General features: G+C 42.8%; 1 protein-coding gene across 7 annotated transcripts in view; it reads left to right on the forward strand.

Moving 5' to 3' along the window:
* Nucleotides 1–13806, forward strand: part of slc8a2a (solute carrier family 8 member 2a) — a 60716-nt gene extending 46910 nt beyond the window's left edge. For 3 of the 7 annotated variants that reach the window (XM_029700065.1, XM_029700067.1, XM_029700068.1), the window contains 5 exons: nucleotides 6118–6135; nucleotides 6373–6485; nucleotides 9445–9547; nucleotides 11178–11444; nucleotides 11698–12074. In XM_029700065.1, coding sequence (XP_029555925.1) covers nucleotides 6118–6135; nucleotides 6373–6485; nucleotides 9445–9547; nucleotides 11178–11444; nucleotides 11698–12074 — 878 coding nt within the window. Of the gene's footprint in view, nucleotides 1–6117; nucleotides 6136–6372; nucleotides 6486–9444; nucleotides 9548–11177; nucleotides 11445–11697 lie in introns of all 7 variants that reach the window. The other 4 variants (XM_029700066.1, XM_029700069.1, XM_029700071.1 and 1 more) reach the window with 4 other exon arrangements.
* The last annotated feature ends 2300 nt before the right edge of the window (nucleotides 13807–16106 follow it).

Here is a 16106-nt window from a genome sequence, read left to right on the forward strand (position 1 = left end):
ACAGCGAAAAATGCCATTTGGCACATATTGTGAGAAACCTTTTCCCCACTACACTTGCAGTCTCTCTAGAAGAGTTTAATAAGATAAGATAATATAAGATTAAAGGGATACTTCGGGATTTGCAGTATCTACTTCCCCAGAATCAGATGAACTGTCTCTGCAGCCAATATTCAGGAAGTTAGAGGTAGTTTGGCAAGCCAATGCTAACTAACATGCTAGCACTTACCCTAGATGTCCAGTCATTGGGCTAATGCTAGTTACATTAGCAACTTCCATCAAACTGCACGCAGAGACATACAAATGGTATCCATGAGTTCATCGGACTCTGGGGAAGTAGATAAAGGGCTTTATTGCCAAAATCCTGAAGTATCCCTTTAATTTTATTGTCCCTCGGGGAAAATCATCCTGGACTCACAGCGTATACACTGCTTTATAAAAAAATGACACTGCGCATTTTCTTGCGATGCGTTTAAGATCTACGTCGGCCCTGCCAAACATTTCCCATATTAGGGAGACCACCCGGGGTGTAGCCTCCGCTCCTGAGAGAGAGGGCCCCACCTGGATAAAAGATCTGCACCAGAGTTGAGTCAACCGGGGACATGCGTCGCCCGAAGCGAGAGCATGTGCTCACTGCTCCCCAACAATAGGGAGTGAGCCAAGATTAGAGTCTCCCAGTGTCCATGAGAACAAGTACAAACTTCAGCCCCCAACGTCCAGGGGCTGAGCACGCTCTACCTCTATAGGACAGTTTAGTTGGCGCAACGTTAGACAGTCTAGTTTTCCAATTGTTTGTTTTAGTAGTGTGAATTGTTCCTGATCACACCGAGGTGAAGAGTGGAATAATTGAAGGAATGAAGCCGAGCCTCATGCTTATCACCTGTGGAAGGCGGGACTTCCAGCGAGGCGCGGATTTCATTGGCCTTATCACGCGTGATTGTATATCCTTCATCCGAAGTTGTGAGAGTGCAACTCCCCCATAGTATCTTGTAGCAAAGTTGACTGATGTGTCAATGTGCCAAGGAGGAGGTGGTGTGGGAATCAGAAAAAATAAATAAAGTTGACTGATGTGTCAATGTGCCAAGGAGGAGGTGGTGGGGAAAAAAAGGAACAGAATAGATTAAAATTGGATTGAGGGATGGAGGATGTTTATTTGAAAGGAGGGAATTAAAGAAGAGCTGAACTTAAAAAAACAACTTATCTGATTGAAAACGGCCTATATATCATCAGTACTAATCGTAAAAAATTGTAGTAGTTGCAAAATGGACTAAGGGTAGTGGTAGAACTTTGGTCATCATGTAGTATTTTCCAAAACCAATCTTCCAAAATGTAGGGAATCTAGGGTACACAACAGCTTTCCTTGGGTTTGGTTTAGATTTCAATCCTGCCCACATGCTCATGGTTGACAGTGCCAAAATAATAAGTTATTCGGAGCTCAGCAGCAAGCGACCCGATCTCCCTGCAGACTCAACCTAAAGTACAGCTGCATGCTATCCAATCGTAGCTGTAGAAATAAACCTACAGCCCGCCCTTTTCTTTATTGACACCAATTGAGGCATTAGCGCACAGCGTCTCTGGACTAAGAACGAGACGTACATCATCGCCAATGTTATGTTGACAGAACGAGACTTGTTCGTCATAAACATCTTGGGTTTTTCCAACTCAAACATCTTCACATTTTTGAGTTAATGTTAGCATCACAAACACAACTGTCATCAAAGATACTACTCTTCTTCTTCTATTGTATAATTTTTATTTTATAATTTTTTTAATTTTACCTTTATTTAACCAGGTAGGCCAGTTGAGAACATATTCTCATTTACAACTGTGACCTGGCCAAAATAAAGCAAAGCAGTGTGACAAAAAACAACAACACAGAGTTACACATGGGATAAACAAAAGTACAGTCAATAACACAATAGAAACATATATATACAGTGTGTGCAAATGGCGTAAGGAGGTAAGGCAATAAATAGGCCATAGTAGCGAAGTAATTACAATTTAGAAAATTAAGACTGGAGTGATAGATTTGCAGATGATGATGTGCAAGTAGAAATACTGGTATGCAAAAGAGCAAAAAAAGTTAATGAAAACAATATGGGGATGAGGTAGGTAGTTGGATGGACTATTTACAGATGGGCTGTGTACAGCTGCAGCGATCGGTAAGCTGCTCAGACAGCTGATGCTTAAAGTTAGTGAGGGAGATATAAGTCTCCAACTTCAGCGATTTTTGCAATTCGTTCCAGTCATTGGCAGCAGAGAACTGGAAGGAAAGGCAGCCAAAGGAGGTGTTTGTCACGACTTCCGCCGAAGTCGGTTCCTCTCCTTTTTCGGGCGGCGTTCGGCGGTCGATGTCACCGGTTTTCTAGCCATCGCTGATACACCTTTCATTTTTCCATTTGTCTTGTCTTGTTTTCCTACACACCTGGTTTCAATTCCCTCAGTATTAGACGTGTATATAACCCTATGTTCCCCCCATGTCTGTGTGTGGAATTGTTTGTTGTTTCGTATATGTACACACTAGACTGGTTTGCGCTGGGTTATGTCAACCCATATTGTGTTTAGTGTTCTTAGTGCCGTGTGTTTTGTTCGCCGAAATAAAAGGCTCCTTTGGCTACCCAACTTCTGCTCTCCTGCGCCTGACTCCCTTACAGCCAGTTACGCATACCTAACAGTGTTGGCTTTGGGGATGACCAGTGAGATATACCTGCTGGAGCGCGTGCTATGGGTGGGTGTTGTTATGGTGACCAGTGAGCTGAGATAAGGCGGAGCTTTACCTAGCAAAGACTTATAGATGACCTGGAGCCAGTGGGTCAGGCAACGAATATGTAGCGAGGGCCAGCCGACGAGAGCATACAGGTCGCAGTAGTGGGTGGTATATGGGGCTTTGGTGACAAAACGGATGGCACTGTGATAGACTGCATCCAGTTTGCTGAGTAGAGTGTTGGAGGCTATTTTGTAAATGACATTGCCGAAGTCAAGGATCAGTAGGATAGTCAGTTTTACGAGGGTATGTTTGGCAGCGTGAGTGAAGGAGGCTTTGTTGCGAAATAGGAAGCCGATTCTAAATTGAATTTTGGATTGGAGATGCTTAATATGAGTCTGGAAGGAGAGTTTACAGTCTAGCCAGACACCTAGGTATTTGTAGTTGTCCACATATTCTAAGTCAGAACCGTCCAGAGTAGTAATGCTAGTCGGGCGGGGGATGCGGGCATGCATTTAGTTTGACTAGCGTTTAAGAGCAGTTGGAGGCCACGGAAGGAGTGTTGTATGGCATTGAAGCATTGTCACAGTGTCCAAAGAAGGGCAAGATGTATACAGAATGGTGTCGCCTGCGTAGAGGTGGATCAAGGAATCACCCGCAGCAAGAGCGACATCATTGATATATAAGAGAAAAGCGTCGGCCCGAGAATTGAACCCTGTCATACCCCCATAGAGACTGCCAGAGGTCCGGACAACAGGCCCTCTGATTTGACACACTGAACTCTATCTGAGAAGTAGTTGGTGAACCAGGCGAGGCAGTCATTTGAGAAACCAAGGCTGTTGAGTCTGCCGATAAGAATGTGGTGATTGACAGAGTCGAAGGCCTTGGCCAGGTCGATGAAGACGGCTGCACAGTACTGTCTTTTATTGATGGCGGTTATAATATCGTTTAGTACCTTGAGCGTGGCTGAGGTGCACCCGTGACCAGCTCGGAAACCGGATTGCACAGCGGAGAAGGTACGGTGGGATTCGAAATGATCAGTGATCTGTTTGTTAACTTGGCTGTTTGTTAACTTGGCTATAATGGTGTTCGCAATAATTGGATGTGCATTCTGCCACCTACTGTGCGGGTAAATATTAAGGATCCCTAAAAGGAAAAAAGAATATACAAAATGAACAACAACAAAATAATTACTAAACCAAATCAATCTGCTTTTCTGTAAAATAATTTTCTGACTATATTCAACGAGACTCCAGCTATAAGGCCTTCTGCAGGCGCCCTGCTCCGAAGATCAATATGTTACTTCTGAATCCCCACCTCTTTAAGGAATACCTAGGATAGGATGAAGTAATCCTTCTAACCCCCCCCCCCCCTAAAATGATTTAGATGCACTATTGTAAAGTGGTTGTTCCACTGGATATCATAAGGTGAATGCACCAATTTGTAAGTCGCTCTGGATAAGAGCGTCTGCTAAATGACTTAAATGTAAATGTAAATGTCTGACGTGGACAATTTTGCCAGATCCAGTGCAGCTTCTGCTGTTCTTCATCGACACAATAAACCAAAACAAGGCCGCTTCTAGTCACCTTGATTGAATGCACCTTTCCCACTGCTTTCTTCACAGTCCTCGATATTACAAATGGATTTCCCAAATGAATATCCTTGTCCAAAAAACACAGTCCAATAAGAAATGCATTATTGGACCGGTCCTTGTCTTCTACTACAACTTTTGCTTGGTTTGTTCCATTCTTTTGATTTCACAATTTTCGATTCATTGTCACACACTTCCCTTGCCACACTTTCAGATTTAAACACATTCAAAGATACTACTCTAGAGATGAGGACATTTTAACACTCGGAGCTTGGGATTCTTGACCAATTACGTTCACGTTGTCATGCTGCGTCACGCAGTTGGTACGGTGGCTGTTTGGGATATCACACCCACATCAAACCACACCCTCAAAACGAATGGTTTCTTGCATTTTTTTGTGAGCAGGCTAAAATACTAGGCCTAATCAATGAGTTCAGCCCCTCTTTAAAGGGAGAATGTAGTGAGGCTGGGAGATGTGCCAAAGACTTTTAACTATACTGACAAGATAATGGACTTGGCATGGGAATCGTTGTCCATGAAGTCGGAGGAAAGGCTGGAACTCTTAGCCAATAAGATGCCAGAGAGATTTGTCACTAGGCAGAACAAGACCTGAAATAAAGTTGTTTTCCTCAAATTCGTTGTGATTGTTATATCTAGCTTAGCTGTAGAACGCACGTTTGCATGATTTCACATTGTAAATCACTCTGACGTTTAATATACATACTACCTCAATTGGGCTGACCAACCAGTGCTCCCGCACATTGGCTAACCGGGCTATCTGCATTGTGTCCCACCACCCACCACCCACCAACCCCTCTTTTACGCTACTGCTACTCTCTGTTCATCATATATGCATAGTCACTTTAACCATATCTACATGTACATACTACCTCAATCAGCCTGACTAACCGGTGTCTGTATGTAGCCTCGCTACTTTTATAGCCTCGCTACTGTATATAGCCTGTCTTTTTACTGTTGTTTTATTTCTTTACTTACCTATTGTTCACCCAATACCTTTTTTGCACTATTGGTTAGAGCCTGTAAGTAAGCATTTCACTGTAAGGTCTACACCTGTTGTATTCAGCTCACGTGACAAATAAACTTTGATTTGATATGTGCCACTCATTCTGACATTCCATTCATATATAAAGCAGCACACTGTCGTAAACCATAAAAATCGCACAGTACGACGTACAGTGCATAACAGTGATGTCAAGCTTGTCCACTCATACCAGTACCTTCGCAACAACGGAAACATTATGCACCTCCTAGTCGATCAAATAGGCCTCACGTAGTGAATTAGCTTTCTTTTTTTTATGTTAATCGAACTCGATCGACCCTCTCCCATTGCATCCCATTGAAAAAAGCACTTCCACATTTTTTTCACATGGATGGAAGTCAAGCCTATACCTGTTTGAATGACCTCACTGGACTATTGCATTTAGTAGAGGATGGAGACGCAGGAATATTTGAATTTGGTGTCTGTTAATTTGTACTGATTCTTTCCTCACTGCCTGGTTACTTTCAGAATGCACATTGTGATCTGATGAATCTGTCATTCATTTATTGTTTGTACATTGTCCCAAGTATAATGTTTCTCAGTTGATCAATTCCTTGCATGTGTACTGTGTATTAAGGTGTGTCACTTCTGTCTTTTGTCGACTGCTGCTATTTTGACAAGATCTCTCTTGCAAAATACATTTGATTTCAATGAGACTAACATGAATAAATAAAGGTTCAATACAAAAATCACTTTAGCTTGAATAGCATTATAAGTAATCACATCTCAAAATCACGCATTTATTTTTATCTCTTCCTATTGCAGCTCTGCTGCTCAACCAGGGTAAGATCTCATACGTTTTGCACTGTGATTTTTACAGACGGCCCACTGTGATTTTTACAGACGGTTTTGAACATTAAAATGATATATACCCATTGATTATTTTACAATATCGCTTATAAATGCATCATGAGCTTAGTTCAACTGTCTAACCCCATCATAACTACAAAATATGTATTTGTTTAACTCCATTTATATTAGTCCCATCATGTATTGTAGTAAGAGAACGTTCCCCTTTAGGGAACCCTACTCCAGAAGAGGAGGACGCCAGACGTATCTCAGAGATGGGGAAGCCCATTCTAGGGGAGCACAGCAGGCTAGAGGTCATCATAGAGGAGTCCTACGAGTTTAAGGTGTGTGTGTGTGTGTGTGTGTGTGTGTGTGTGTGTGTGTGTGTGTGTGTGTGTGTGTGTGTGTGTGTGTGTGTGTGTGTGTGTGTGTGTGTGGTGTTATGTTTGATTAACCCCTCTCACTGTGGCACCCTCTCACCCAACAGATCCGACAGGGAATGACTCCAAATGGGATACTAGACCCGGTATTGTAGCCACTAGCATGCAGTGTGCTCTGGGATTTATTAGACAGGACTGAGGTGTCTCTTAACTGAGAGCCTCTAGAACTGGAGGATCTCTACTTCCATCTGCACTTTCTCATCTTTCAGAATAGAACAGAGCTGTTGCTCAACCTAGTTCTGCCCCCTCCCAGCCATGACACATTTGGTCTATTCAACCACCAGAACACCTGATTCAACTTCTTAAGGGCTTGGTAATTAGATTACTAATTGAATCAGGTGAGCTAGTTCTAAAAATGTATTTTAAACTAATGTGGAATCGCTGGGGTAATCTCTCGGGGGGGATGTCCGAGGACCAGGTCAGGAAACAGTGGAATAGATACAGTATATTGTGATGTTGATAGAATGTATATCAAAGCCAAGAAACCTTTTCACACAAACTGTCCTGTAAGTGACAAGACAGGAAATGTATGTAATGTAATTGAAAAATAGGGGTAGGGTTGTAGAGAATCGAAGGACCGTGAATATAATAAGAAACCGTAGGTGCTGGTTTAAGCCTGGTAGTAACCACTACAGAATGTCCGGTCAGAACAAGGATGAGGCGGATGTCCAGGTTAAAGGGAGTTTAATGGAAGATGTCCACACTCACATCACACATCTGACCACTCATGGTTCAGATAACTTAGAATCATGTCCAGTGATAACTGACATTAACTATGTGGTCCTGAAAGGAAAGAGGAGAAAGAAAAAATATCACATATGGCATCATGTAGTAACCAGAAAAGTGTTCAACAAATCTAAATATATTTTAGATTTTAGATTCTTCAAAGTAGCCACCCTTTTGAAGGAGTTCCCACATATGCGAGCACTTGTTGGCTGCTTTTCCTTCACTCTGCGGTCCAACTCATCTCAAACCATCTCAATTGGGTTGACGTCGGGTGATTGTGGAGGTCAGACTATCTGATGCATTACTCCATCACTCTATTTATTGGTCAAATAGCCCGTACACAGCCTGGAAGTGTGTTGGGTCATTGTCCTGTTGAAAAATAAGTGATAGTCCCACTATGCGCCAACCAGATGGGATGGCGTATCGCTGCAGAATGTTGTGTTAGCCATGCTGGCTAAGTGTGCTTTGAATTCTCAGTAAATTACTGGCAGTGTCATCAGCAAAGCACCCCCACACCATCACACCTCCTCCTCCATGCTTCACGGTGGGAACTACACATGCAGAGATCATCTGTTCACCTTGTCTGCATCTCACAAAGACACGGCGGTTCTAACCAAAAATCTCAAATTTGGACTCATCAGACCACAGGACAGATTTCCACCGGTCTAATGTCCATTGCTCGTGTTTCTTGGCCCAAGCAAGTCTCTTCTTATTGGTGTCCTTTAGTAGTGGTTTCCTTGCAGCAATTCGACCATGAAGGCCTGATTAACGCAGTCTCCCCTGAACAGTTGATGTTGAGATGAGTTTGTTACTTGAACTTTGTGAAGCATTTATTTGGGCTACAATTTTTGAGGCTGGTAACTAATGAACTTGTCCTCTGCAGCAGAGGTAACTGGGTCTTCCTTTCCTGTGGCGGTCATGAGAGGCAGTTTCATCATAGCGCATTGACTGACCTTCATGTCTTGAGCTGTCATTTCTCTTTGCTTATTTGAGCTGTTCTTGCCATAACATGAACTTGGTCTTTTACCAAATAGGGCTATCTTCTGTATACCACCCCTACCTTGTCACAACGAAACTGATTGGCTCAAACGCATTATGAAAGGAAAGAAATTCCACAAATTAACTTTTAACAAGGTAAACCTGTTAATTGAAATGCATTCCAGGTGACTACCTCATGAAGCTGGTTGAGAGAATGCCAAGAGTGTGCAAAGCTGTCATCAAGGCAAATGGTGGCTACTTTGAAGAATCTCAAACATAAGATATATTTTGATTTGTTTAACACTTTTTTGTTACTACATGATTCCATATGTGTTATTTAATAGTTTTGATGTCTTCACTATTATTCTACAATGTATAAAATAGTAAAAATAAAGAAAAACCTTTGAATGAGTAGGTGTGTCTAAACTTTTGACTGGTACTGTATATAGAATAGAAAATAGCTTACTACAATAAATGAGTAATGCTAATCACTAACAGTTATGCTGAAATGCGCATGCATTCCAATACAAAATGCTAATGGTAGTGCTAACGCGAGCGGGAGCACGAGCTAGCTAACAAGCTCGACACACATAATTGTACACAATAAACCACAAAACTTAGCTCCACATAATATGACACAGATCTCAAGGCACTTACGTTTAGATGCACGCACAATTAAACATCAGACATACAGGGATTCAGTCCACAGCAGGAAAAGTTCAGCAGGAGGTAAAACTGTGGAAGTGCTCATCAGGATGGGGATAGCACGTTTCTGACCACACAGAGTGCTGGGGTCATAGACTAACTGAAACTGAAGTCCTGGGAATCAAAGCCAGTGATAGGCTGAAGGAGATGTGGGGATAATTATTTGGACTGACCTTGACCAATAAGACACTAACAAAAGTGGGGGTCCTCTGAATGGGAGACTAAGCTGCCGAAGGGATGGCTAGAATCAGCTGACTGAAGCTGGCTGTTTTAACAGTAATGATACTTCTCTTCTACCCTCATGTCTATCCTGACTCCAGTTTGATAAGAACAGAAGTCATGAGACAGAATGTGTGTGACATTTTATGTGTTTGCGCTTCAGAGCATGCCATGTCAGCTTTTGTTGTTGAATACTTGCCCACTCTCATTGCTAATCTTTTTTGTGTTTTGATAGAGCACCGTGGACAAACTCTTGAAGGACACCAATCTGGCTGTGGTGATTGGAACTCATTCCTGGAGAGAACAGTTCATTGAGGCGGTCACAGTCAGTTCAGGAGGTCAGACATAACCTGAGTTATGTCATGTAAATAATTCACGTATATGTTATGATACATACAGTGCATTCGGGAAAGTATTCAGACCCCTTGACCTTTTCCACATTTTGTTACGTTACAGCCTTATTCTAAAATGGATTAAAAAACACATTTTAATAATCAATCAACACACAATACCCCATAATGACAAAGAGAAAACAGAAATACCTTATTTACATAAGTATTCAGACCCTTCGCTATGAGACTCGAAATTGAGCTCAGGTACATCTTGTTTCCATTGATCATCCCTGAGATGTTTCTACAACTTGATTGGAGTCCACCTGTGGTAAATAAAATTGATTGGACATGATTTGGAAAAGCACATACCTGTCTATATAAGGTCCCACAGTTGACATTGCATGTCAAAGCAAAAACCAATCCATGAGGTCGAAGGTATTGTCCAGCCTCCATCATTCTTAAATAAAAGATGTGTAGAACCACCAAGACTCTTCCTAGAGCTGGCCGCCCGGCCAAACTGAGCAATCAGGGGAGAAGGACATTGGTCAGGGAGATGACCAAGAACCCGATGGTCACTCTGACAGAGCTCCAGATTTCCTCTGTGGAGATGGGAGAACCTTCCAGAAGGACAACCTTCTCTGCAGCACTCCACCAATCAGGCCTTTATGGTAGAATGGCCAGATGGAAGCCACTCCTCAGTAAAGGAACATGACAGTCCACTTGAAGTTTGCCAAAAGGCACCTAAAGGACTCTCAGACCATGAGAAACAAGATTCTCTGGTCTGATGAAAACAAGATTGAACTCTTGGGCCTGAATGCCCAGCGTCACATCTGGAGAAAACCTGGCACCATCCCTACGATGAAGCATGGTGGTGGCAGCATCATGCTGTGGGGATGTTTTTCAGCGGCAGGGACTGGTAGACTAGTCAGGATCAAGGGAAATATGAACGGAGCAACGAACAGAGAGATCATTGATGAAAACCTGCTACAACGCAGGAGTGGCTTCGGGACCGGTCTATGAATGTTCTTGAGTGGCCCAGCCAGAGCCCAGACTTAAACCCGATCGAACATCTCTGGAGAGATCTGAAAATAGCTGTGCAGCGACACTCCTCATCCAACCTGACCAAGCTTGAGAGGATCTGCAGAAAACAATGGGAGAAACTCCCCAAATAAAGGTGTGTCAAGCTTGTAGCGTCATGTACCCAAGAAGACTCAAGGCTGTAATCGCTGCCAAAAGTGCTTCAACAAAGTACTGGGTAAAGGGTCTGAATACTTATGTAAATGTGATATTGTTTTTTTATTTGTAATAAATTTACAGAAATGTCTAAACCTGTTTTTGCTTTGTCATTATGGGGTATTGTGTGTAGATTGATGAGGGATTTAAAAAAAAAATCTATTTTACAATAAGCCAGTAACGCAACAAAATGTGGAAAAATCAAGGGGTCTGAAAACTTTCCGAATGCACTGTACATGTATATTATACAGTATATTGGGTGTGTGTGCATGCGTGTTCGTTTGTCTGTATGGTTTGTATCATGGTTTTGTCTTTTCTCCGGCAAATGTATGCTATCGATAAATACTAAATGCTCATCGATAACACTGTTTGTCACTGTCCTCTACCTGCCTCATTATGCCAGGTGACGAGGAAGAGGGAGTGGAGCGGCGAATGCCCAACTGCTTCGACTACTTCATGCACATTGTGACAGTTTTCTGGAAGATTCTGTTTGCCTGCGTGCCACCTACCGAGTACTGGAATGGCTGGGCCTGCTTTGTGGTGTCCATCATTGTTATTGGCTTACTAACCACCGTCATCGGGGACCTGGCCTCCCACTTCGGCTGCACCGTGGGCCTCAAAGACAGTGTCACTGCTGTGGTGTTTGTGGCTCTGGGCACCTCCATCCCTGGTGTGTGTGTGTGTGTGTGTGTGTGTGTGTGTGTGTGTGTGTGTGTGTGTGTGTGTGTGTGATTGAGTGTCTGCTTTAAGTTACTTTATCTTCAATCCAAGCTAGCTATTTACCCTAAACCTAACTCTTGAACCATCTATAACCCAAAACCATACCTCCCTACCTCTATTTAAACCTCTCCCAGCCTTAGTCATACAAGTCCTAACCTTATTCTAACCATATTCTAAACTCTAACCCCAACCTCTTTCCATAGACACCTTTGCCAGTAAAGTCGCTGCCACCCAGGACCAGTATGCTGACGCGTCGGTGGGCAACGTGACGGGTAGCAATGCGGTCAACGTTTTCTTGGGCATCGGGGTGGCATGGTCCATAGCTGCCATCTACTGGGAGACCAAAGGTCAAGCTTTCCACGTGGACCCCGGCTCACTGGCCTTCTCGGTCACGCTTTTCACCATCTTCGCCTTCATCAACATGGGGGTGCTGATGCTCCGCCGCCGGCCGTCTGTAGGGGGTGAGCTGGGGGGGCCCAAGGTCACCAAGGTGCTCACCACCCTATTCTTCTTTGGCCTCTGGTTCATCTACATCCTCTTTTCCAGCCTGGAGGCCTACTGCCATGTAAAGGGATTCTGAGGGAGCACAGGGCTAAATAGGTAGATGGGTAGATTGAGAAACTGACACATGCACACAGACACACACACATGCGCATACATGCTTGCACGCACACATACACACACACACATCATCATCATCATCATCATTGCCACTGCAACGACACATCTTCGACATCTAGCAGAAGATCCACTACCAGGAGTAATGATGCAAATGTCTATTTTCTGTACTCACTGCCCAGTGCTCACAAAGAGAATGTCAGACACTCTCTCTCTCTCTCTCTCTCACTCACACACACACACACACACACACACACACACACACACACACACACGCACACACACACACACACACACACACACACACACACACACACACACACACACACACACACACACACACACAATTTAGGGTGTAGAAGAAAATGTAGAAGGAAAAGCTGGTTATTTGTAGAGGAATGTGGTGGTGATGGACTATGTGATGATCACAATCACAGGATGCTAATATGCCTGGTATAGAAAGTGGAGGGGACACCGTGCAAAGACACTCTTTAAAATAGGCTGCTCAGGTTAAGAGGAAAGACATGGATGGAGTGTGAAGTCTGGATCTTGACACCACTGGAGACCACATCAACATGATTCTGGTCTGAGTCTGTCTGGGCCTCAGCTCCTGAGGTCTGGGTATAGTTTTACAGTTTTGGACCAGGCCATGATCTTTGGTAGTCTCTCAACTCACGTGGTCAAGATCTGTCACTGAATACCGTCTCTTGTCAGAGTTATTTGGCCACGTAGCTCTGGTCCATCGTGCAACGACAACAACAAGTTACCTCTTCAGAGGCAACTCGTTGTTGTCATCACGCGATGGACCAGAGCTAGTGGCCAAGTAGGACTGACACAACACTGAGGGGACACCTTGTTCTGCATGCCTTGCCGGCGGCAAAGTATCAGCACCCCAATGTTAATTCCCTAATGTGGGAGCCGGGTAGGAATGCAATGGCTAACACTTAGGTGGACCCATTGGGCAAAACTGTTTGAAATTATATAATTTCAATCAGTGTTGCCCACTGGGGAAGATGCCTTATTTGACTATAAGGTGAAATAGAGTCTTGGTTTGAGTCTAGGTCTTCATCTTGCTGCTTATGGCCTACCTACGTTAGTTGAACGAGGGCACAACGGTGGCTGATCCAGATAAACTTGATGAACAGAACAATGCAAACTACACATGGCAGATAAGCATCTCCCTTTCTCCCTTTTTGTCCTGTATGGCTCAATGGATACAGCTGCCTCCGACACACACAACAACCTCTTCCCCAGCTTTTGTATTATACATTTCTCTTGGAAACAGTTGTATCTCTATTCCCTATTATGTCATCTTGTGGCAAGAGGTGAAATGCTAATATAATGCACCTATCCCCTTTCATTTGGGCTCACCCCATTCTTCATAGCAACAACAACCAAAGACTATGGGCTCAATGCTGTTTATTAGCATGCTATTGCATGCTGTTTAAAAATGCTGAGAAGCTGCTATGACATTAAATACTGTAAATTATAGAGAAATATCTGAGTATCTGCCATTTAGAGTGACAATGTGACAGAGATAATTCATCCAACTCAAAACGAGTAGTCTTATCATCAATTTATTTATGAATTTTGTCATTAAATGTATGTATATTTTAATGTAAGAACTTACATTCACAAGAAATGACATTGTAATTTATTTCAAGTTGTAACAATTACATTGAAAATGTATCACAGTTCTCAGTCTCTGTTTGATCAATCTCCTATTTTATTGTAATATTATTTATTTTTTTTTGCCTAAGATGTGAGAAGTGTCTCAGTGTCTGGGGCCTAAGGAAGTATCTGCTGGAGCCAATGTCTATGGCTGGAGCGAGCTCAATATTGGACTAAAGGAGCGTAACGCTACACCTTAGTCCTAGGACCTTACATGTTCCGGTTAAAGGGCAAATTGGCTCTGGAAGCCAAAACAGCCAAATACTCCATCTAAATGTGAATCGATTCTCAATTGCGGTATAGTCCTAGAAACATAAATCCCTCTACTTTCATATCACATCAAAATAATTTCACAAATGCAAAATACACACTTACTGTACACTGTTTTAATCCATTTTTTACACAGTTGCAGCTGACAGTATTTTTCAGTGACAACATGTTTGTGGTGTCTGTCTTCTGTTTACACACAGGTGTTCAGAGAATCAGATAGCTAATTAGCACAGGTAGTCCACACCAATGTTCCCTCTAAACTGCGTGCGTGCGCGGGACTGCCATGCAGAAGAAATATAAGCCCACACAGAGAAGCACAAGATTGAACTTCACTCAACGTTCTAGTTTTCCCCCTTAGTTAGCACTATCAATGTTTCCCTTTACTGTTGGAATTGTTATCGAATAAACACAATATTAACCATCAAATGTAACATACTGAAACAAAACCAACTATGCAAGAATAAGTATGCAAAATGAATTATGCAAGTGGCATAGTTGTTGGCAGAATGTATTGTAGTAGGATTCTGTTGCATTGACATGCACGACACTGTACTCTACACAGACCTGTGCGGCATAACCAATCAGAACTCTAGTAAGTCTACAGTTGAAGACAGAAGTTTACATACACCTTAGCCAAATACATTTAAACTCAGTTTTTCACAATTCCTGACATTTAATCCTAGTAAAAATTCCCTGTCTTAGGTCAGTTAGGATCACCACCTTATTTTAAGAATGTGAAATGTCTGAATAATACTAGAGAGAATGATTTATTTCAGCTTTTATTTCTTTCATCACATTCCCAGTGGGTCAGAAGTTTACGTACACTCAATTAGTATTTGGTAGCATTGCCTTTAAATTGTTTAATTTGGGTCAAACGTTTCAGGTAGCCTTCCACAAGCTTCCCACAATAAGTTGGGTGAATTTTGATCCATTCCTCCTGACAGAGCTGGTGTAACTGAGTCAGGTTGTAGGCCTCCTTGCTCGCACACACTTTTTCAGTTCTGCCCACCAATTGTCTATAGGATTGAGGTCAGGGCTTTGTAATGGCCACTCCAATACCTTGACTTTGTTGTCCTTAAGCCATTTTGCCACAACTTTGGAAATATGCTTGGGGTCATTGTCCATTTGGAAGACCCATTTGCGACCAAGCTTTAACTTCCTGACTGATGTCTTGAGATGTTGCTTCAATATATCCACACAATTTTCCATCCTCATGATGCCATCTATTTGTGAAGTGCACCAGTCCCTCCTGCAGCAAAGCACCCCCACAACATGATGCTGCCACCCCCGTGTTTCACGGTTGGGATGGTGTTCTTCGGCTTGCAAGCATCCCCCTTTTTCCTCCAAACATAACGATGGTCATTATGGCCAAATAGTTCTATTTTTGTTTCATCAGACCAGAGGACATTTCTCCAAAAAGTACAATCTTTGTCCCCATGTGCAGTTGCAAACCGTAGTCTGGCTTTTTTATGGCGGTTTTGGAGCAGTGGCTTCTTTCTTGCTGAGCGGCCTTTCAGGTTATATCAATATAGGACTTGTTTTACTGTGGATATTAATACTTTTGTACCTTTTTCCTCTAGCATCTTCACAAGGTCGTTTGCTGTTGTTCTGGGATTGATTTGCACTTTTCACACCAAAGGATGCTCATCTCTAGGAGACAGAATGCGTCTCCTTCCTGAGCGGTATGACGGCTGCGTGGTCCCATGGTGTTTATACTTGCGTACTATTGTTTGTACAGATGAACGTAGTACCTTCAGGCGTTTGGAAATTGCTCCCAAGGACGAACCAAACTTGTGGAGGTCTACAATTCTTTTTCTGAGGTCTTGGCTGATTTCTTTTGATTTCCCCATGATGTCAAGCAAAGAGGCACTGAGTTTGAAGGTAGGCCTTGAAATACATCCACAGGCGCACCTCCAATTGACTCAAATGATGTCAATTAGTTTATCAGAAGCTTCTAAAGCCATGACATAATTTTCTGGAATTTTCCAAGCTGTTTGAAGGCACTATCAACATAGTGTATGTAAACTTCTGACCCACTGGAATTGTGATACAG

This window comes from Salmo trutta, chromosome 19, assembly GCF_901001165.1.
Source record: "Salmo trutta chromosome 19, fSalTru1.1, whole genome shotgun sequence".
Classification (NCBI taxonomy): domain Eukaryota; kingdom Metazoa; phylum Chordata; class Actinopteri; order Salmoniformes; family Salmonidae; genus Salmo; species Salmo trutta.